This window comes from Salvelinus sp. IW2-2015, linkage group LG26 (assembly GCF_002910315.2).
Source record: "Salvelinus sp. IW2-2015 linkage group LG26, ASM291031v2, whole genome shotgun sequence".
In the NCBI taxonomy this organism is placed as follows: domain Eukaryota; kingdom Metazoa; phylum Chordata; class Actinopteri; order Salmoniformes; family Salmonidae; genus Salvelinus; species Salvelinus sp. IW2-2015.
Window position 1 is genome coordinate 14,811,907 of NC_036866.1, and position 21,571 is coordinate 14,833,477.

At 40.7% G+C, this 21,571-nt stretch overlaps 1 protein-coding gene and 1 pseudogene across 1 annotated transcript; one reads left to right on the forward strand and one right to left on the reverse strand.

Annotated features, from left to right (window-relative positions):
• The first annotated feature begins 342 nt into the window (after positions 1–342).
• Positions 343–14,392, forward strand: LOC111952710 (twinfilin-1). The gene is made up of 9 exons (XM_070435167.1): positions 343–453; positions 3,020–3,100; positions 3,309–3,487; positions 7,927–8,022; positions 8,386–8,490; positions 11,893–12,018; positions 12,417–12,567; positions 12,740–12,861; positions 13,116–14,392. The coding sequence occupies exons 3-9, from the start codon at positions 3,461–3,463 to the stop codon at positions 13,281–13,283; spliced, it is 795 nt and encodes a 264-aa protein (XP_070291268.1). The 5' UTR covers positions 343–453; positions 3,020–3,100; positions 3,309–3,460; the 3' UTR covers positions 13,284–14,392.
• A 533-nt stretch (positions 14,393–14,925) lies between these two features.
• Positions 14,926–21,571, reverse strand: part of LOC111952711 (interleukin-1 receptor-associated kinase 4-like) — a 19,137-nt pseudogene continuing 12,491 nt past the window's right edge.

Here is a 21,571-nt window from a genome sequence, read left to right on the forward strand (position 1 = left end):
CCTACCTGCATGTACATAATTATCTCAATTACCTCGAACACCGGTGCCCCCGCACATTGAACACACTGATTCTGTACCGGTACCCCCTGTATATAGCCCGCTATGTTTATTTCACTGGCTGCTCTTTAATTATTTGTTTTTCTTATCTCTTACTTTTTTCTTATTTTAATTTCCTCCAGTCCAGCGTGTATTGTGTAGAATATCAATAGACTTCCCGATGTCAAAGCATCGCATTTGTTGTTCACATTTAATAACGCAGGAATTTAATAATACGATTTGTTGTATTCCTCATCGTCACCCCTGCACCGTTGAACCACGTGACCTTGCTGATGATGACGACACATGAATTTAGCCTAGTCCGCTTCCTACTTCCTTATCCTGGCTTGGTTCTCTTGCTTCATCAACCTTTCTTGCGATAAAATACAAAATGTCCCACCAAACGCGGCATACAGGGTAGCTATTCATTTAAGTTATGTTGTCGCTACTTAGTGTGTTTGAACTGTATACATCTTAATTGAAAAATCTGTTTTTAATCGATGTGCAATGTTTTACTATTTATGCACAATTTCATCCTGTAGTACAGTAACGTTAAGTATTCGTAGCGACGGTAGCTAGCTAGCAAGCTATCTGTGATAATTGAATTTGATGCTCTGCTAAGGAGTAGCAACGGTAGTTATGTAGCTAGATGTCCTAAAAGAACAGTGTGTGTTTGTCTCTGCTTCTACATTTTGGCTTGGGCAACGCCTTCATTGAAACAATCTGGCATTCAAATGTAACAGACATTTACATAAACAATGAGCTGACAAATCGCCTAAACCAAAGTATCTGAGTGCTTTCAAACCAATGACAGATATCAATAATGTATTTTTCATTTGCACAATTATTGAAATATTTATGCAAGTGATACTGGTTGTGTGTGTGTGGTGGTGTGTGTGTGTGTGTGTGTGTGTGTTGTGGGTGTGTGTGTGTGTGTGGGTGTGTGGGTGGGTGGGTGCGTGGGTGGGGGTTTTGACAACATGGATGAGTGAAGATCCTACTCACCAAGCAACACGCACACGACTTGGGTTAAAAGGTCCATATGGTGAACTTGACGACATGCATGTAAAATAGTGGTGTGCCACATTGTTCAAATCTGTGAGTTGGGAAGGGGATTGCTGTAGGTCGCATGCGTTCATCCTACTATTTGCTCAGTATGGGCTTATGTGAGGGATAGGCTTAGGCCAGGGATGGGCAACTCAGTCGGGGTCGCGATATACTGTTGAGAGTTAAAATAATAGARTACACAAGGTGCAATTTAGAAATGTGATTGTGCATCAGCAGTCACTCAATTAGCCCATGTTAGCCAATTTTTTTTAGATTGGTAAATTAGTCTAGCGGCCAGCTATCTGAACTTGTAATAAGCATGGTCTAATTACCAACCAGGGAGGAGCCCAGTGACAATCAGTTGTAATATTAAAAACGGCAAACATTTGCTTCCACCCTGTGGCAAAAATGTATAGAATTGCAGGAAATTAGCTGTGAAAATGCACATTTCTTTCCACCCCATGGCAACATTAGTAGAATTGCATGAAATTAGTTATAAAATTGCAGGAAATTAACTTTAAAACGAAATGTATTTATCACGAGGGGGGGGGGGGGTATGGATGTTGGTACGCAGACCCACGAGCCACTGTGGCCCCTTATGAGCAATTTCCAAACGCCTGAAGGTACCACGTTCATCTGTACAAACAATAGTACGCAAGTATAAACACCATGGGACCACGCAGCCGTCATTCCGCTCATGAAGGAGACACGTTCTGTCTCCTAGAGATTAACGTACTTTGGTGCRAAAAGTGCAAATCAATCCCAGAACAACAGCAAAGGACCTTGTGGAGATGCTGGAGGAAATCTCTACTCAGATCCCTAAGTATCTATATCCACAGTAAAACGAGTCCTATAACGACATAACCTGAAAGTCCGCTCAGCAAGGAAAAAGCCACTGCTCCAAAACCCACCATAAAAAATCCAGACTACGGTTTGCAACTGCACATGGGGACAAAAATAGAACTGTTTGGCCATAATCACCATTGTTATTTTTGGAGGAAAAAGGGGGAGGCTTGCAAGCCGAAGAACACCATCCCAACCGTGAAGCACGGGGTGGCAGCATCATGTTGTGGGGGTGCTTTGCTGCAGGAGGGACTGGTGCACTTCACAAAATAGATGGCATCATGAGGGAGGGAAATTATGTGGGTATATTGAAGCAACATCTCAAGACATCAGTCAGGAAGTTAAAGCTTGGTCGCAAATGGGTCTTCCAAAACTTCCAAAGTTGTGGCAAAATGGCATAAAGACAACAAAGTCAAGGTATTGAGTGGCCATTACAAAGCCCTGACCTCAATCCTATAGAACATTTGTGGGCAGAACTGAAAAAGCGTGTGTGAGCAAGGAGGCCTACAAACCTGACTCAGTTACACCAGCTCTGTCAGGAGTAATGGGCCAAAATTCACCCAACTTATTGTGGTAAGCTTGTGGAAGGCTACCCAAAATGTTTGACCCAAGTTAAACAATTTAAAGGCAATGCTACCAAATACTAATTGAGTGTATGTAAACTTCTGACCCACTGGGAATGTGATGAAAGAAATAAAAGCTGAAATAAATAATTCTCTCTACTATTATTCTGACATTTCACCTTCTTAAAATAAAGTGGTGATCCTAACTGACCTAAGACAGGATTAAATGTCAGGAATTGTGAAAAACTGAGTTTAAATATATTTGCTAAGGTGTATGTAAACTTCCGACTTCAACTGTATATGTGGACCAAACTTCTGTGGCAAAGATTGTTTTAAATAGATAAGGCTGAAGATAATTACATGGTTTGTTCTTTGGAAGGTTTTAACATGGGTTTAACTGAAGTCATTACAGCTTGAAACATTTCTTTAAGCCCAATTTCAGTKGTGAGGCTTCTACTATGAAACATCCATATTAGAACACTTTGCATGTTTGTGCCGATACCAAACTCACTTCCCCACTGTTTTTCTAGCTGGTAACGACGTGAAGGACATCTTTGCCAGTGCGAGGTGTGGAGACCAATATCGACTCTTAAAGATTGTGATTGAGGATGGTAAGAAGTGTTTATTTTTTTACTGATCTGACCATAAACATATCTAATGTTTGTCACCAAGGTTGTCTCTCAAGGATATATTACAGATCTTTTTTAGAATTAAAACAGTTTCCGAAATGTTGGAAAGCACAGAGAGATTCTATTCACCAAAATTATGTTTTCACTTTGAATCTTCAGCCACTAAATTCTGATAATATTTGTGTTACAGAGCAGCTAGCTTTGGGCGAAACCAGGCAAGCATCAAAGACATGGGACCAAGAGTATGACTCGTTAGTCCTGCCTCTACTACAGGACGACCTGCCATCTTATATCCTGTACCGACTGGACTCCTCCAACAACCAGGGCTATGAGTGGATCTTCATGGCCTGGTCACCTGACCACTCTCCTGTAAGCAACTCCTCACACACAGATGTCAGCTTCCGTTTGCTAATTATTTTGCACGGTCATGCCAATGACAAGTCTCTTCATGCTCACGACTCACAACAGACCCTTAGCAGACATGTTTTGTGTTTATTACTGATTGTTGTTGGTTATACGTAGTTTGTACTTAAGTGCAAATGTGACATTTAGCTTTTGACCACCTCTTGATACAGATAACATCACAACTGTTGCAAATTGATGTAATGGCAGAGACTGAAAGGAATTTAGCATTACCAGATTGAATGAGTTGGCACAATTAAGACAGAGGAATGATGCACAGACAAGGAGAGAAATGTGCCCTGGCCTACACTGGCTGTACCAGGCTGAATTACATGGGGCAGAGACTAGAGACCGAGGGAGTACTGACTGCATCCTACTCTAGCAGACAGGGCTCGACATTCCTACCCRCTATCCGTAGGCTGAGTGCCACAGGTCCAGGCTTGTCTGGAAAGCTGCAGATGTTTCAAAACACTTCCACATGTTCTAAGACTGAGTACAGTCTATATATACATATATGAGTTTCCAATAGCTGGCTTTTGGAAGTGTTTTCTTTTTTGAAAAGCTGATAAATAAAATTGGCACTGGCCAATTGTCTGGGAGAAGAAATAAAGTCCCATTGCGAAATAATAATACTCTTTAGTCTATTCATTGATGGAAATAGCAGTTTATGTAAATACATTTGACTGGTCATGCATTCCGGTCTGTGGGTTAATTTGCATAATTTAGTGGAATTGAATTGGTGCGTGTATATTCATTATATCTTGGTTACTGACTTGCCTAGTTAGCCTACTCCTGTCTATACAGAACTAAATAAAATAATTCAAAATATGCTACTGAAGCATGATTTGGACACAGTGGATCATTACCTTCCCCTAGCCTTAAAACATTAATAAATAGTTTTAAATCGCTTTGCCTACAGTCGGAAGGAAAGGCAGCATGCACAATTTGGGCAGTGTGTGCAGCAAATACCAAATAGATGATTGCTGAGTTGCAACTGTCAGTGAAAAGTAGAGACCCAACCAGGTATTTCGCAATATTTCTAAATTAAATCGCAGGAAAACATTGTTTGGAAAGCAAATAGTTATTGCTTTAAAGAGAAGACAATGAAAATACTCAAATCTGTCTTTTAGTTATCAAAATTCTAACTTAATTGAGCGAACAACAGTAGGCCTATAGCCTATCTTATTGGCACCAGCAGAGAGCATAGGCCATATCTCCGGTGAGTATGCAGTTCACATATTCACTCTTTATCGTTGGGTCAGTGGCACTTAAAGGTTGTTTTTGGACAATAATTTCCTCCTCCAGTTTAGATGGACGTCATATTCTATTCGTGTCTCCCCTTCTCGTAGGCCTATTATATGGACAATGTCGTTTTTTGGGGTCTGTTTGTCAGTGTCAGCAGAGTAGGCTACCCTATAATTTGTTGTTTTAAGAAATTAAGATTCTGCTAATGTCTCCAGTCATATAAAGTGTAGTAGCATTGCATGAAATGTGTAATTCCTGTGTAAAGAAATAAGAAATGTATCTGATATAGCCTATAGCCCAGGCTTCTACGCTATACGTGCTCAGCCATGCAAAAAACGGTATTTTTTGCAAACAGTGATTTAGTTATATTTACAGTGCATTCGGAAGGTATTCAGACCCCTTGACTTTTTCCACATTTTGTTATGTTACAGCCTTATTCTGAAATGATGAGTAAACTTCTATTTMATCCAATCTACACACAATACCCCATAATGACAAAGCAATTAAAATTAAAATAAAAAGTGTGCAAATTCATTAAAATAATCAAACAGAAATACCTTATTTACATATTCATTTACGTATTCAGACCATTTGCTATGCAACTCAAAATTGAGCTCAGGTGCATCCTGTTTCCATTGAACATCATTGAGATGTTTCTACAACTTGATGGGAGTCCACCTGTGGTAAATTCAATTGGTCATGATTTGGAAAGGCACACACCTGTCTATATAAGTCCCCACAGTTTACAGTGCATGTCAGAGCAAAAACCAAGCTATGAGGTCGAAGGAATTGTCTGTAGAGCTCTGAGACAGGATTGTGTCGAGGCACAGATATGGGGAAAGGTACCAAAACATTTCTGCAGCATTGAAGGTCCCCAAGAACACAGTGGCCTCCATCATTCTTAAATGGAAGAAGTTTGGAACTTCCAAGAAGTTTGGAACTACCTAGAGCTGCCCGCCTGGCCAAACTGATCAATCGGGGGAGAAGGGCCTTGGTCAGGAAGGTGACCAAGAACCCGATGGTAACTCTGACAGAGCTCCAGAGTTCCTCTGTGGAGATGGGAAAACCTTCTAAAAGAACAACCATCTCTGTAGCACTCCACCAAGCCGGACTTTATGGTAGAGTGGCCACACGGAAGCCACTCCTCAGTAAGAGGCACATGACAGCACGCTTGGAGTTTGCCAAAAATCACCTATAGGACTCTGACCATGAGAAACAAGATTCTCTGGTCTGATGAAACCAAGATTGAACTATTTGGCCTGAATGCCAAGCGTCACATCTGGAGGAAACCTGGCACCATCCCTACGGTGAAGCATGGTGGTGGCAGCAGCATGCTGTGGGGATGTTTTTCTGCGGCAGGGACTGGGAGACCAGTCAGGGTCGAGGGAAAGATGAGTAGAGCTAAATACAAAGAGATCCTTGATGAAAACCTGCTCCAGAGCGCTCAGGACCTCAGACTGGGGTGAATGTCCACCTCCCAACAGGACAACGGCCCTAAGCACACAGCCAAGACAACGCCGGAGTGGCTTCGGGACAAGTTTCTAAATGTCCTTGAGTGGCCCAGCCAGAGCCCGGACTTAAACCTGATCTAAAATCTCTGGAGAGACTTGAAAATAGCTGTGCAGCAACGCTCCCCATCCAACCTGACAGAGCTTGAGAGGATCTGCAAAGAAGAATGGGAGAAACTCCCCAAATACAGGTGTGCCTATCTTTTAGTGTCATATCCAAGAAGACTCGAGGCTGTAATCACTGCCAAAGGTGTTTCAACAAAGTACTGAGTAAAAGGTCTGAATACTTCTGTAAATGTCATATTTCATTTTTACATTTTGTATAAATATGCAAAAATCTAAAAACCTTTTTTTGCTTTGTTGTTGTGGGTTATTGTGTGTAGGTTGATGGGGGGAAACTGTTTATTAATTTTAGAATAAGGCTGTAACTTAACAAAGTGGAAAATGTCAAGGGGTCTAAATACTTTCCGAATGCACTCTAGGGCTGTTGCCTAGTTATATTATTAGCCTAAATTATGACTATACAATCTACTTCTCACATTACGAATAGTAGGCTATTTTACATAAATCTGCATATGCGATGATGCATGGAATGCTTTATTATAAAGGTGCATTTTTATGGTGAAAATTTGCTTCCTCAAACTAGAAACTCACTAGCATAGGCTAGTGATTTTACTCTTCGCTACTCATCTTGTTGGCTGAGGAAAAGTAAATGTGGACAGTTATTCTAACATCTTCAAAGTGCGCGGTRAGGACACACGTCATTGCATCCTCGATTTGCATGTTTTGTTACAAATAATTACCATAATCTAAATATGATTTCTGTCATTCTGAGCACTGTGGGTGGACACCCTAATCAGGGTACACACCCAATGCATATGGGTCTGGGAAATTTCTCAATTGTCCGGTGCCACCTCTTCATAACGGAAACCCTGATGCACACAATACTCCCGATTTATTGTGGATAGTCAGATTAATATAATACTTTCTTTAAAACGTTTACATGCTTTTCAAGAAAAATAATTTCCCTAATAGTCCTGTTTACATGGACACATCTGAAATCAGGCCACTTGATGCAGAAAATTGGCAATCAAAATAAACGTTATACTACAGCGACCATACTATTTTTGTGAAGCAAATTTTATTCTGAGTTCGGACATATAAAGTTTGTGTGTGAACTACTTCTAAGATGCATACATTCAGTTGTTCCGAACTCAAATACATCGCTGGAACGTGAATTAAGGTGTTTACATGTCCTAATAATTCAAAAGATTTCACAGAACACCAGGTGTTTTAATCGGCGTATGCTTACTTCGATTTTGACCTTACTCCAATTTAAGATACTGTATAATCTGCCTACTGCCATAATCAGTTTAATATAGAAATGATTACTGTGCATGTAAAAGTACTCACTGAAACATCCAAATGGGATGCATTTATTTTGTGATTATCCAGGCACAGTTTGCTCTCCTATGGGGGAAAAGAATGGGGGCTTATGTTGCGGCAGCAAGATAAGAATCAGAAATCAATAAAACCATTAATAAAATCACTGAATGTCATTGAGATATAGAAAGTGGATGGTATAGTTAAATGTAAACAGACTGCTTTTCCAGTACCCTTTGTGTATTCACTAATACATTCTATTTCAAACAGGTGCGACATAAGATGTTATACGCTGCTACCAGGGCCACACTAAAGAAGGAATTTGGTGGGGGGCTTATCAAAGATGAGCTCTTTGGCAATACAAAGGTTGGTTRGATTATCTGTATTAGCCTAGATTGTGTTGTGAAATCCGCTTATGCCTTTCTGAAATGAACTTTGAAGATCAGATTTTCCGTCTGCTTTGTCATTCAGGTTGTTGTAATGGAAATATGTCAATTTTTTTCTATCACAAACCCTCGAGGTGCCTTATTGCTGTTATTAACTGGTTACTTACGTAATTAGGGCAGTAAAACGAAACGTTTTGTCATACCCATGGTATACGGTCTGATATACCATGGCTGTCGGCCAATATGCATTCAGGACTCGAACCACCCAGTTTATAATAGTGTGTATAAAAGGCTAACTGGTATGTGATCCTCTCTCCCCTTCTGATTATCCCCACTCCCCCAGGATGATGTGTCTCTGAGTGGCTACAAGAAGTACCTGGTGACCAAGGCCGCACCACTACCACTCACTGCTGCTGAGGAGGAACTGAGACAGATCAAACTCAGTGAGGTACACACAAACACACACACACACAGAGAACAGTATTCACACTTCCTGTGATGTTTAAAAGTGATTCTGTGCAAAAGTAATTATGTTGGTTGAAAGTGTCATTGTTAAATGGGTGAGGATTCAAACCTTTCTTTAAGCTTTGAAACCAAGACATCTAGCCAAACTTCTCTTAATAGTGGGAGTGATTCTGAGCAACTCATAGCAACATGTTCAGGAAACTCATAGCATATGCTTTGAATTGTGTTCAATCCAAAAGACAGTGTTGAATATTAATGACGGCTGGTGATACCTTCCCCCATAAGACCACAAGGTCAGCAATACAGCTGTGCAAAATGCCGACCTGGCACTAAGAGTCACTGGATAGGTGCTGTGATTSATTAGAACTACAGGAAGTTGGCAGATGGACAACTAACCGCGGCACGTAGCCGAGCGGTTAAGAGCGTTGGGCCAGTAACCGAAAGGTTGCTGGTTCGAATGCCCTTCTGCCCTTGAGCAAGGCAGTTAACCTCCAACCGAAACGATTCCCTGGGCTCCGATGACGCGGACATCGATTAAGGCAGCCCCCCGCACCTCTTTGATTCAGAGGGGTTGGTTTAAATGCGGTAGACACATTTCAGTTGAATGCATTCAGTTGTACAACTTACAATGCACTGTAAGCAATAGGATGTTGTTGTTGAGATCTCCCACTAAATACACTGGTCTTGAACTAAAATGTTCTGTATAGTCAACCTACACGAGGGGCCACCTTTGAAAGTTGATGAAGGATCATTCATTTGCATTGATACTTTGCATTAATTCTGTCCAGGAAAGCACTTGGACAAGGTCACACCACTGCCTGGGCTTGGCTCCACTGATAAGATCAGGGTACACTGTTATGTGATAGCCAGTGCTTGACTTGCTACTAACAATGAAGCTTGTCAAGTTTGCTTTTCTCTTGGTAGTTGTAAGATGTGATTAACCAAAGAGAAAGTAACACACAGTGGCTCGTGATTCCAACCAAACCAAAGTCAGTCTTGTAAAGAGGAAACAACCTAGTTGCTGTGACTGTCTGACATGAACAATTTCTCCAACTCCATATAAGGAAGTGGTCTGAGAAGCATTCAGTCACACTCCTAAATACAACCAATAAAAAGCAAGACAGGCGAAAACAGGCTAGCATTTCTCCCAATTGACCAGCTTTTGAAAGGAAGATAAACAACATTAATCTGTGTGGGAGCAGAGAGGCTTTGAAATATGTAWTGTTGAAGTTGGAAGTTTACATACACTTAGGTTGGAGTCATTAAAACAAATTTTTCAACCACTCCATAAATTTCTTAACAAACTATAGTTTTGGCAAGTCGATTAGGACATCTACTTTGTGCATGACACAAGTAATTTTTCCAACAATTGTTTACAGACAGATTATTTCACTTATAATTCACTGTATCACAATTACAGTGGGTCAGAAGTTTACATACACTAAGTTGACAGTGCCTTTAAGCACCTTGGAAAATTCCAGAAGATTATGTCATGGCTTTAGAAGCTTCTGATAGGCTAATTGGCATAATTTGAGTCAATTGGAGGTGTACCTGTGGATGTATTTCAAGGCCTACCTTCAAACGCAGTGCCTCTTTGCTTGACATCATGGGAAAATGTAAAGAAATCAGTCAAGACCTTAGAGAAAAAATTGTAGACCTCCACAAGTTTAATTCATCCTTGGGAGCAATTTCCAAACGCCTGAAGGTACCACGTTCATCTATACAAACAATTGTACGCAAGTATAAACACCATGGGACCWYGCAGCCGCCATGCCGCTCAGGAAGGAGACGCGTTCTGTCTACTAGAGATGAACGTACTTTGGTGCGAAAAGTGCAAATCAATCCCAGAACAACAGCAAAGGACCTTGTGAAGATGCTGGAGGAAACAGGTACAAAAGTATCTATATCCACAGTAAAACGAGTCCTATATCGACATATCCTGAAAGGCCGCTCAGCAAGGAAGAAGCCACTGCTCCAAAACACCATAAAAAAGCCATAAAAAAGCCAGACTACGGTTTGCAACTGCACAGGGGACAAAGATTGTACTTTTTGAAGAAATGTCCTCTGGTCTGATGAAACAAAAAATAGAACTGTTGGGCCATAATGACCATCGTTATGTTTGGAGCAGAAAGGGGGAGGCTTGCAAGCCGAAGAACACCATCCCAACCGTGAAGCACGGGGTGGCAGCATCATGTTGTGGGGGTGCTTTGCTGCAGGAGGGACTGGTGCGTTTCACAAAAATAGATGGAATCATAAGGATGGAAAATTATGTGGATATATTGAAGCAACATCTCAAGACATCAGTCAGGAAGTTAAAGCTTGGTCGCAAATGCGTCTTTCAAATGGACAGTGACCCCAAGCATACTTCCAAAGTTGTGGCAAAAATGGCTTAAGGACAACAAAGTCAAGATATTGGAGTGGCCATCACAAAGCCCTGACCTCAATCCTACAGAAACTTTGTGAGCAGAACTGAAAAAGCGTGTGCGAGCAARGAGGCCTACAAACCTGACTCCGTTACACCAGTTCTGTCAGGAGGAATGGGCCAATATTCACCCAACTTATTGTGGGAAGCTTGTGGAAGGCTACCCGAAACGTTTGACCCAAGTTAAACAATTTAAAGGCAATGATACCAAATACTAATTGAGTGTATGTAAACTTCTGACCCACTGGGAATGTGATGAAAGTAATAAAAGCTGAAATAAATCATTCTATTTACTATTATTCTGACATTCTGACATAAAATAAAGTGGTGATCCTAACTGACCTAAGACAGGGAATTTTTACTAGGATTAAATGTCAGGAATTGTGAAAAACTGAGATTAAATGTATTTGGCTRAGGTGTATGTAAACTTCCGACTTCAACTGTATTTATCATTCATGTGCCTGGAGAGAGAGAGACTGCCTTGACTAAGTTGATGGATAAACCCCACAATCCTTCTGGTACATGAGGTGGGTGCACTGCTGCTCAATCATGTGTACACGACAGAGCCTTTAATTCCGAGGGAACCAGCAGGGCTCTAAAAATAGGTGCATTCCATCAGTATAATCCCCTTCCATTTCCAGTCTTTAAGGTGATGTTATCATCACTCCTGTCTCTCCTGTCCAGATATAGAAACATCAGCCACATCAGTCATTATCCCCAATGTGGAGAATCTGAACAGGAGGAAGTAAGGAAGTAAATGTTCTGGATTTGTTTGCCTCATATCTACTTCAAATTAATTTAAGGTGGCCAGTTCTCCCTTTGGAAAGAGATGTAATGACCTCAAAAGGACTTCCTGGTTAAATCAGATATTGATGGAATCACTAGCACTACCACTAGTGAGTTGTGTGTTGACTATGGTAAAGGTTAAGTTGTCTTACGTTGTTTTCTCTGTGTTGTGTTCAGGTGCAGACTGACATCAGTGTAGACACCAAGCAGAAGACACTGCAGGGAGTGGCGTTCCCCATGCATGGAGACGCATTCGAGGCGCTCAAACGATTCAGAGACAAGCAAGTCAACTACGTACAACTTGTAAGTACTTCTCTCCCTCTGTCGCTTTTCCAGGTGAGTCAGTTGAAAACAAGTTCTGTTCCTCTTTTATCCTCAGGCTTCTCTGTAGACTGTCAAAGGAATTTTGGAGTCAGGAGTTCTATTGAGAACAGTACGATGTGGTTCTTCTTTGTTTACCAAAGTGTCATTGTGTCAGTTCTCATTGAAATTCAAGGGCTTGTGTCACAAGATCAGATTTGGGGACAAAGGCATAATTGTGACACATCAAACCGGCTCTGCCTTGTTCTCATAATGGGCATGTTATCAAAAGAGCTATTCAATAAATCACACAAAGATTAAATTACACTTTATTAGAGCGTAATTGTCCGACTGTCATATCTGGTTAATTCATAGTACGGTTTAATTTCTACTCTCGATAGGAAATAGACTTTGCCAAAGAACTCATTAGGTTGTCTAACACTGAACCAACCGAGGTGAAAGACCTGCCCAAGAGGATCCCCACAGAGTCTGCTCGCTATCACTTCTTCCGCTACAATCATTCCCACGAGGGTGACTACTTGGAGTCCACAGGTGAATATATTTACATTCACTGTTTTCACAAAGAACAATAGAAGAGAACCAACTGAAGACACCAAGCACAGCTGTCATCATACCTRTATACAAAATACATATTTCATATTTACTGCATTGTATATCTGTGATTGTGATGAGACATCCTCCATTGTTATTTTGCCTTTTGCAGTGTTCATTTATTCCATGCCGGGGTACAAGTGCAGCATCAAAGAGAGGATGCTCTATTCCAGTTGCAAAAATCCCCTGGTGGACATGGTGGAGAACAACATGCAAATTGACATTTTGAAGAAGGTAAGGACCAAAAGATCAAACAATTGGTGTTAACACCAATACAAGTGTTCCATGTGTCTTAGGGTTCATAAAAAAAATCTGTAGGTTTGGTTCAGGTTAATTTCGTTTTAATTCAGGATGTAAACTGCCACTATTATTACATTTTTTTCTCAATGCGTTTACTTCCTAAATTTACTGAATTTATATGGAATTGACTCCAACCTTGGTTTGGTTAACAGTCCAACGCCTCACTATTTGTGTGTGACTGTTCATAGCTCGAGATTGAAAGCGGGGAAGAGCTGACTGGTGACTTCCTGTATGAGGAAGTCCATCCCAAGCAGCACGCACACAAGCAGGCCTTCGCCAAGCCCAAGGGTCCCGCTGGGAAGAAGGGAGGACGCCGCATCACCAGACCACCTGGCGATGGAGAAGAGGATGACTAAACAGACCCCCCCCCGCCACACACACCCACACGCTCCATAATGGAACATTCCAAGTGATGGAGGGAAATATTATTTGAGACAACCTCTTGTAAAATATTTTTAAAAACTTCTAAACCCTCGAAGCCTAAGTGATGGAGGGAAATATTATTTGAGACAACCTCTTGTAAAATATTTWAAAAAATAAAAAATTACAAAAAACTTCTAAACCCTCGAAGCCCACCCAGAGACTGAACTATGCACGCCAATGGACAACTGAGCTGAAACACACACTTGAGAATGTCCATTTGTAGCCTGCGATTCATTCAAAGTATTTTACTGAGCTATTCAGAGGTTAGAACAAGTTAAGTAAGAAAGGTTTTTACACTGTTGCCGAGAATAAAAAAATATGTTAGTGCGACTAATGTGAATTTGTGCCAATGTGACGAACCCTCCATGAGTTGAGTTCACATGCTTGCAATCATTCCTTGCATTCCTCTATAGATCAATGCCAATTTGTTATGTGTTTCCTGTACCTAAAGTTGATCAAATGTCTCCATCGATATGTGGGCACAGCTATGAAGAGGTCCAAACCCCCCTTAAAGATGTAATATTTGCTCCTGTCATTTTTTAATTTTTTATATTGGAACATTTTTTTTGTTGATAACTGTGGTTTACATAAAACACATCTGCTGAGAAACAWATTTTTCTATGCAAGTGCTGTACATGTTGTAGGTGTTCTGCTCTGTCTGTGATGAAAAGGTATTGTCTGTACTGATCTGTCTATCTATGGTGTCAATGAGGGTCACGTAACGGAGAGAACAGGGGCTTCCAGTATTTCACATCATTGATATAGCTCTGATTAGCATTCGAGGAAGCTAAGTATGCTACTGTGCCAGCTCCTATGGTGTGAATGCAAGGTGGGAGTCCCAGAGACCGTGATTCCAAATGGAATTTCTTTCTGCCACAGTCACTTGTCTACTGATTTATTGTATGGCATATCACTAGTTTAACACCTCATCTTCGGACAAGGGAATACACTCTCATGAGAACTGTCATGTTTGGTCTTAAGTTGTTTATTTTTCTTAAAACAGCGGCTTTTTAAAAAGGATAATAAAAATATTTACATCAAACATACTGTATGCTCTCTTTTTCCATATATACAAAAATGAATATGCTGTTTATTCTTAAAGCAAAAAAAATACAGAAGAATTTGTAAAAATGTTGGTCACTGCTCTAGAGCAAAGTAACCTTGTTTAAGGAAAAGTGGGAGGCAAGAGATAGTCTCTCCATGTTGTCTGCTTCCCTCTCGGGTCCCAGCTGTTCTAGTGAAATGCTTTTGACAACATCTTCAAGCTCCGTCAGGACCTATAAAAATATTTACATTATTTCAATGTGATAAAGACAGTTAATCACATAGTAGTAAGCGTTGGCTCCCAGCTATAACTAAGAAGCACAAAGTACCCATTGATATACCAGTGGAGACAGTACTGTCAACTAAAGTGCTAGCAACTGTACTGGCATCACACCTCTTTCGTCAGTGGCTGTTTGTTCTTTCTGTCATTGAGACAGCATCCTCTTGTCCTCCAGGGCCATTTATTCCCCATCTATCATCCTTCATGTTCATTTGTGACAGTCATAACAAATCATACCAATCAACAGCAGCAACACATCCTTCAGCTACTGCTTGCAGTGGTAACTACACTGACAGATGAGATATACAACACTGTCTGCCATCTACTGTATACTGTACAAATGTGGCCTTATGCTCAACAGGGAGCGAAGAGTAGAAACTAAGTAATGCTGCGTAATTAGCTTTTTGATTGACACTGCATAGTAAATACAAAAAGTTAAATATTTTCTTTCTTCAGATCATATGCATTCATCCCACTGTATGATGAAGACAGACGAGTACTAAAGAGAAAGCTTCCATTGTTCTGCTTGCTCACCAGGAACTTAGGATCACGATTTTCATCGACTGGCAGGACTCCAGACAATATTTCTAGCAACACCTGTGGATGACAGCGACCTTAGATTAACCACCTGGCTGGCTCCGGCTCTAGCCAACAACAGCCTTCTATTACTCTTCATTAATAATATAGCAGGCTATGTCTAAGATACTGTACGCTACTGTTCCCAGGGTTCAGGCTGAACACTAACAGTAGCTGTTGGTTTATGATGCGGTTCAATCAGTTCAACAGACAGATGACCTGACATTATATTATTGGACTGCTGACATTAGAGTACATCATTTATGTCATACAGTACTGTTCCCACACTTTCCATTATAAGCCTCCATCAACATTTACCAACATGTTTTCTTTATTTATCATTGAGGAGCAGTAACCTTTAATTTATTGGTATTTCATTTGAAATTAATTGGCTGGTAGACGGGCACAGGTGCATGTTTCAGTGCAGTTCTCCCGAGTGGCGCAGCGGTCTAAGGCATTATTGCAGTGCTAGAGGCGTCATTACAGACCCTGGTTCGTTCCCAGACTGTGTCACAACCAGAAGTGATCAGGAGTCCCATAGGGCGGCGCACAATTGGCCCAGCGTCGTACGGGTTAGGGGAGGGTTTGGCCGGGGTAGGAGGTCATTGTAAATAAGAATTTGTTCTTAACTGACTTGCATAGTTAAATAAAAAATAAAACAATTCTCACTTAAGGGTCCAACAATTATGTGTGTCAGTAGTTTTTGGAGTTTGGCACTGAGGTAAACCGCTGAACTGGCAATTCAGTTTTATGAGTTTGACTTACGTTGCAGTTTCATCATCAATTCAATATTGTTGTCACTGTATCTTCTGGGTTATATTTAGGTATTTAAAGTGATAGTGTGAAAGGCTTGACCTGTTTGGCATACTGTTTAGGGGTGTAGCCACATGAGGTGCTGTCTCAATTGCTTAGTGTCACTAAGGTGATAATCAAATCAGTGCTGGTGTGGATTTCACACAACATTGTATAATGTCTTCATATTGTGTTAGTTCCATACATATGTGTTAGTGTAAAGTACAACGTACCACCCAAAAACTGTAGATGTTTGATTTGGAAGTGATCTCGGCCCAGAATGCCTCATTTGCCATGTACGCTGTTGTACCCAGAATCCTCTCGGTCATCACTGTCGAAGACGACCGCATGGCCKAGGCCCGTGTCAGCCCAAAGTCAGAGATTTTTTCTTTATCCAGAAAAGTATTTCTGCAGCCAGACACAAATGTTTAGAAATCACGAATAACTACTATTGAGACTGATATGACAAGGTTGTTTGTCTATGGTTTTTGAGAGGATCTGTCGCACATCCGACCGTAGCTGAGGTGGAGGGGATAAAGAGTAACGCTGAAATAAAAAGGTCTCCGCACACTCAGGATCAATACACAATKTAAAATGTATTTTGTCATGCTCTGATGAAGGTCTGACGACCGAAAACTCAGCCTAAATAAATTGAAAATTGTCCATTGATCCTGAGTGTGCGGAGACTCATTTACATGTCTGACTATGATTAAAATGTCAAATATTTGATCAAGTGGCATAGGAAAGGCATTTATTAAAAACTTCCAGTTACCTCTTGTCATCTCTGTGGACATTGTTGCTGCTGTGCAGATAATCCAAGCCTCTGGCTGTTCCCAAGGCGGTCAGACATCTCCTATACCAGGACATAGGAGGGCTACGGTCCTACAACCACACAACCATATTCATCCTTATTAAGAGAAAGCACCTGGAAAACATCTCTCTTCCAAAATCAATTTTATTTAATTGATTCTGTACAAATTAAGTTAGCTACAATTTAAAAAATATGTCGATATTGTACAGTGTGTGTGCTTACCAAGCAAGCCAGCCGGTCGAGCAACGACCCATTGGACATGTAAGCRTACACAAAACAAGGGTGATTACGTCTACCAGGTTTTCATGTTTCAACCTGTGGAACAAGAAGCCTATCATCAAATAAACAGTAGTCTTTTCTTTAAACCATAAAGACAATTCAAGCTAAATCAAATCTACTAATAATCTAATCTAAAACCGATATCTGGACAGCTCCTAAGTAAAAGCCATTCTCTCAGGACATTTCTCTGTTGATTTTATTACAGTAGAGACCCGTTAAGTTGCATTATTGAGATATTGAGCACACACTAGCTATTGCTTGTTAAAGAAATAGAGCTGCAATGGTTATGAAGTGGTCGCACAGTAGGTCAGCTAGTTTATAAGGACTCCCTACAATAGAACAATAGCAGAGCAGAAAATAGACACTTATGCCAAAAGAATATGGACCTCTTGAATGAACTGAACATTTAGCTCCTCTAGTGAGATGTCTTCCATCTAAAAGAGTAAGAAACTGAAGTTTTAGAAACCTTTTAGAATGTGCTGTTTAATTAAATGTGGAGAACTCATACACACACTGAATACACCAAACATTAATCCTAACATTAAGAACACCTTTATCAAAGGTACTTAAGTCTTTTGTCTTGCCCATTCAACCTCTGAATGGCACGCATACACAATCCATGTCTCAACTGTCTAAAGGTATAAAAATCCTTCTTTAACCTGTCTCCTCCCCTTCATCTACACTGATTGAAGTGGATTTAACAAGTGACATCAATAAGGTGTCATAGCTTTCACCTGGATTCACCTGGTCAGTCTATGTCACGGAAGGAGCAGGTGTTCTTAATGTTTTGTATACTCTGTGTACAATATGAATAGTATTATTGCCACAGATGATATTGGCACCTACTGAGAGTAGTTTCTCCACTGCCACAGGTTTACCATTGATGARGCCTTTGTAGACCGTTCGAAAGCTGCCCTCACCAAGTCTGCTCCCACCGTCACTCACTGGCCTCTCATCAAAATGACCAGTTATCTTCTTCAGCTCGTGGAAAGAAAGCCTTAGAAAACCTGAGAATCAATGGACAAACCTGTTCATAAGGTACAGTCTTGGTACACTACCATCGTTTTTTGAGCACTGCACAAATGCTGCCATCTACTGGATACTGTGTGCATTGTGACACATTTCTGAACAGGATCAATCGATCTGTCAAATTTCACTCAACACAATCTATAATAGCTTCTTGTCACCATATCTATGTCATTAAACCACCAGTAAAATAACCTATAATCTATATAATCCATGTATTACTATGTTTTGTGCGCTCCTAACACCTCAAGTGGTTATAACACATGCATATGCAAGTCATACAACATTAGTCCAAACCTGAAGTGTCATTGGGTTCCTCGACCTCCTGCTGCTCTGAGGTGCTGGAAGTGGCTGTTCCTCTGTCCTTCCCAAGGTTCTGGTTTCAGCGTTGTTTACTGTCTCCTTTTCCCCTGGAGACACAGGTGGCTGGGATGTGGTTGAGCGGAGGTTGTTTATGTCTGGGTGAAATCATAGATAAGAAATCTATACAAGACGATCAAAACCAGCGAGTGGAATAGACAGTCAATACAAGATCTTTGATGAAACACACACGTTGACCGTAGCATACCCGGTAGCAGAATACTGTCTGCAGCCATTAACCTGTGGCTCATCAAGATGCCACCTCTCCCACAGTGCTGTTAGATGTCCCCCAGCTTCAAATCTCCTGTCATTTGAAGGTAGGTTCAAGAATAGAGCAGACCATGACCGGAACAACCAAAAACCAGCATCTGATGATTACAATGCTAATGTTGCAAAGTAACAGACAGCTTTGATAGAAGGTAACAATTTTGTCATGAATGATGACAACTTTGGTGTCACTCCCATCAGCGAAGTACAGTAAATGACCAGCCCATGACCTTAAATGCGAGTACCAGAGAGTACTTCGGCTCCCCTGTGTGTTTGTGTATAGAAACAAGAACGTCTTTCCAGCTCTCTTGAGGGTCCAAGAAGTCTGATAATTTTCATTGAACCCCATAGTGGAGGTTCCGATAAATGTAGCCGATTTTATTGTATTGTTCTTCCTGGAAAATAATGATCACACATGTTGGACAGTTCCTTTTTACACGAGAAGGTTCACTTCAAAGGCAAGCGTTACAATGTCATGTTACAATTTTGCAAACTCATGGAGTAGAAATCAAAATCATTTATTTCCTTGTTCATTGAAGTACGCTTTAAAAAAAAATAGCAATATCTCTAAAGTGTAACATTTTAGGCTCACCATGTGACATGGTTTCACATTCGTCATTACTGTAGCATGTAGGTTAACATCAGTGCCCTCTTATGGGCAATCTTGCAATATCTGCAGGGATTTTAAAGTTCAACAATTCTCCACCAATATAGTATAGAAGACAGACTTTCCATTCCTGTATTTGAGAATAATGTTGGAAGCATGCAAGTCAAGATGCTTTTGTGATTAGGTCCAGAGGTCTGGCGCATACTTACACATCAACAATTATGATGAAATAACCATGACAGAATGCTGTGCATGCTTGCTATTTGATTGTTAATTGGAAGTTAGTGAGACTAATTATCTCTCTCTTTATAAGCAGTACCTGATCTGTTTATGGCCTGCTGGTTGCTATTTGCTCTGGGTGTGTTGGTTGAGGATTTATGATCAGTTACACATGCTGATGCTGGATTCTGGTAGCCTGGCAGGGTGGCTGGCTGGCTTGCTGGATGACTGGAGTTGTGGGTGGGTAGGTCTGGGTGGTAGGTTGTATGGCTGACTGGGTGGTTGAGAGTGAAGGAGAGGCCCAGGGTCCACTCTGTAGATGGAATAGATGAGATGTTGTGCTGTGCATGTGACTCATAGCCTCAGTGTCTGGTTATGAACCTTGTGGTTGATTTGATATGTGGAAGTACAATCATAAGGGTCAGGCCCACCTTGACTGTGACCCTGAGGCCACAGGGCCACCCATGGCCACCTATGAATACAGATGTATGTACTTTACCCATACTGATAGGACAGAGAAATACTGACATGCTCTACTCTGTTTACTAAGCCTGCATAAGGGACCAAGTGACACTCTCCGTTGTAAACACTGTGTCTCCGTTCCCACAGGGGCCATCATTACGACACCTCAGAGAGAATACTACTGATTACATCTACCAACAATAACGCATATGAGGACTGAATTAACAATGCAAACCATCCATGTGTAAAATTGTTTTATTTATTTTTATTTTCTATGAAACAACATAATTTAAACCATTATAACAGAATGGCGGAGGCCGAAAATATGGGTCTCTCATAGAGGCCTTCCTTGACAAAATACAACACGTTTATTTTTGTTGGGTTTGCTTACAGTACGTGTAAGCAAGTTCATTGTTCTGGGTTTGTTTGCTGTGTACTGTATATTCAAGAGCGTGTGTGTGTTTGCTTACAGTACGTGTGTGTCTGCAGTGCGTGCGTTAACAGTAAAACATTACACATACAGAAGTTTAAAACAACTAAAGAACATTACAAATGTTATTTATATATTACAGTGTTGTAACAATGTACCTAAATGTTAAAGCACACAAGTTAAAATAAATAGCATAAATATGGGTTGTATTACAATGGCTGTTTTGTTCTTCAACTGTTGCCCTTTTCTTTGGCAACAGGTCAAAATCATTGCCTGCTGGTGATGGCACACTGTGGATTTTCTCCCAGTAAGATATGGGGAGTTTATCCCAAATTGGATTGTTTTCAAATTCTTTGTGGCATCTGTGTAATCTGAGGGAAATATGTCTCTCTAATATGGTCATAAACATTGGGAGGAGGTTAGGAAGTGCAGCTCAGTTCACTATTTTTGTGGGCAGTGGTGCACTCTAATCTCCCTCTCTGTTGTTTCTCTCTCTCTTGTTTCTTCTCTATCTCCCTCTCTGTTGTTTTCTCTCTCTCTTGTTTCTCTCTATCTCCCTCTCTGTTGTTTATCTCTCTCTCTCTCTTCTCTCTATCTCCTCTCTGTTGTTTCCTCTCTCTCGTTTCTCTCTATCTTCCCTCTGTTGTTTCTCTCTCTTTCGTTTCTCTCTATCTCCCTCTCTGTTGTTTCTCTCTCTCTTCGTTTCTCTCTATCTCCCTTCTCTGTTGTTTATCTCTCTCTCTATCTCCCTCTCTTGTTGTTTATCTCTCTCTCGTTTCTCTTCTATCTCCCTCTCTGTTGTTTCTCTCTCTCTCTCTCTGTTTCTCTCTATCTCCATCTCTTGTTGTTTCTCTCTCTCTCTTGTTTCTCTCTATCTCCCTCTCTGTTTGTTTATCTCTCTTTCCTATCTCCCCTTTGTGTTTACTCTCTCTTTTTCAGTTTCTTTCTTCTCTTTCTCTTATCTCTCTTCTTCTTTGCTCTTTCTCTTCTCTTCTCTATCTCTTCTTCTCTTTATCTATACTCTCTGATACTACTCTTCTCTTCTCTTTTCTGCTTCTTTCTGTCTCG

Coding starts and splice junctions, on each gene's coding strand:
- LOC111952710 (XM_070435167.1), top strand. CDS start 3,461: ATGGCCTGGTCACCTGACCACTCTCCT. Junction 8,491..11,892: donor GACAGATCAAACTCAGTGAG/GTACACACAAAC, acceptor TGTTGTGTTCAG/GTGCAGACTGACATCAGTGT. Junction 12,862..13,115: donor AAATTGACATTTTGAAGAAG/GTAAGGACCAAA, acceptor GACTGTTCATAG/CTCGAGATTGAAAGCGGGGA.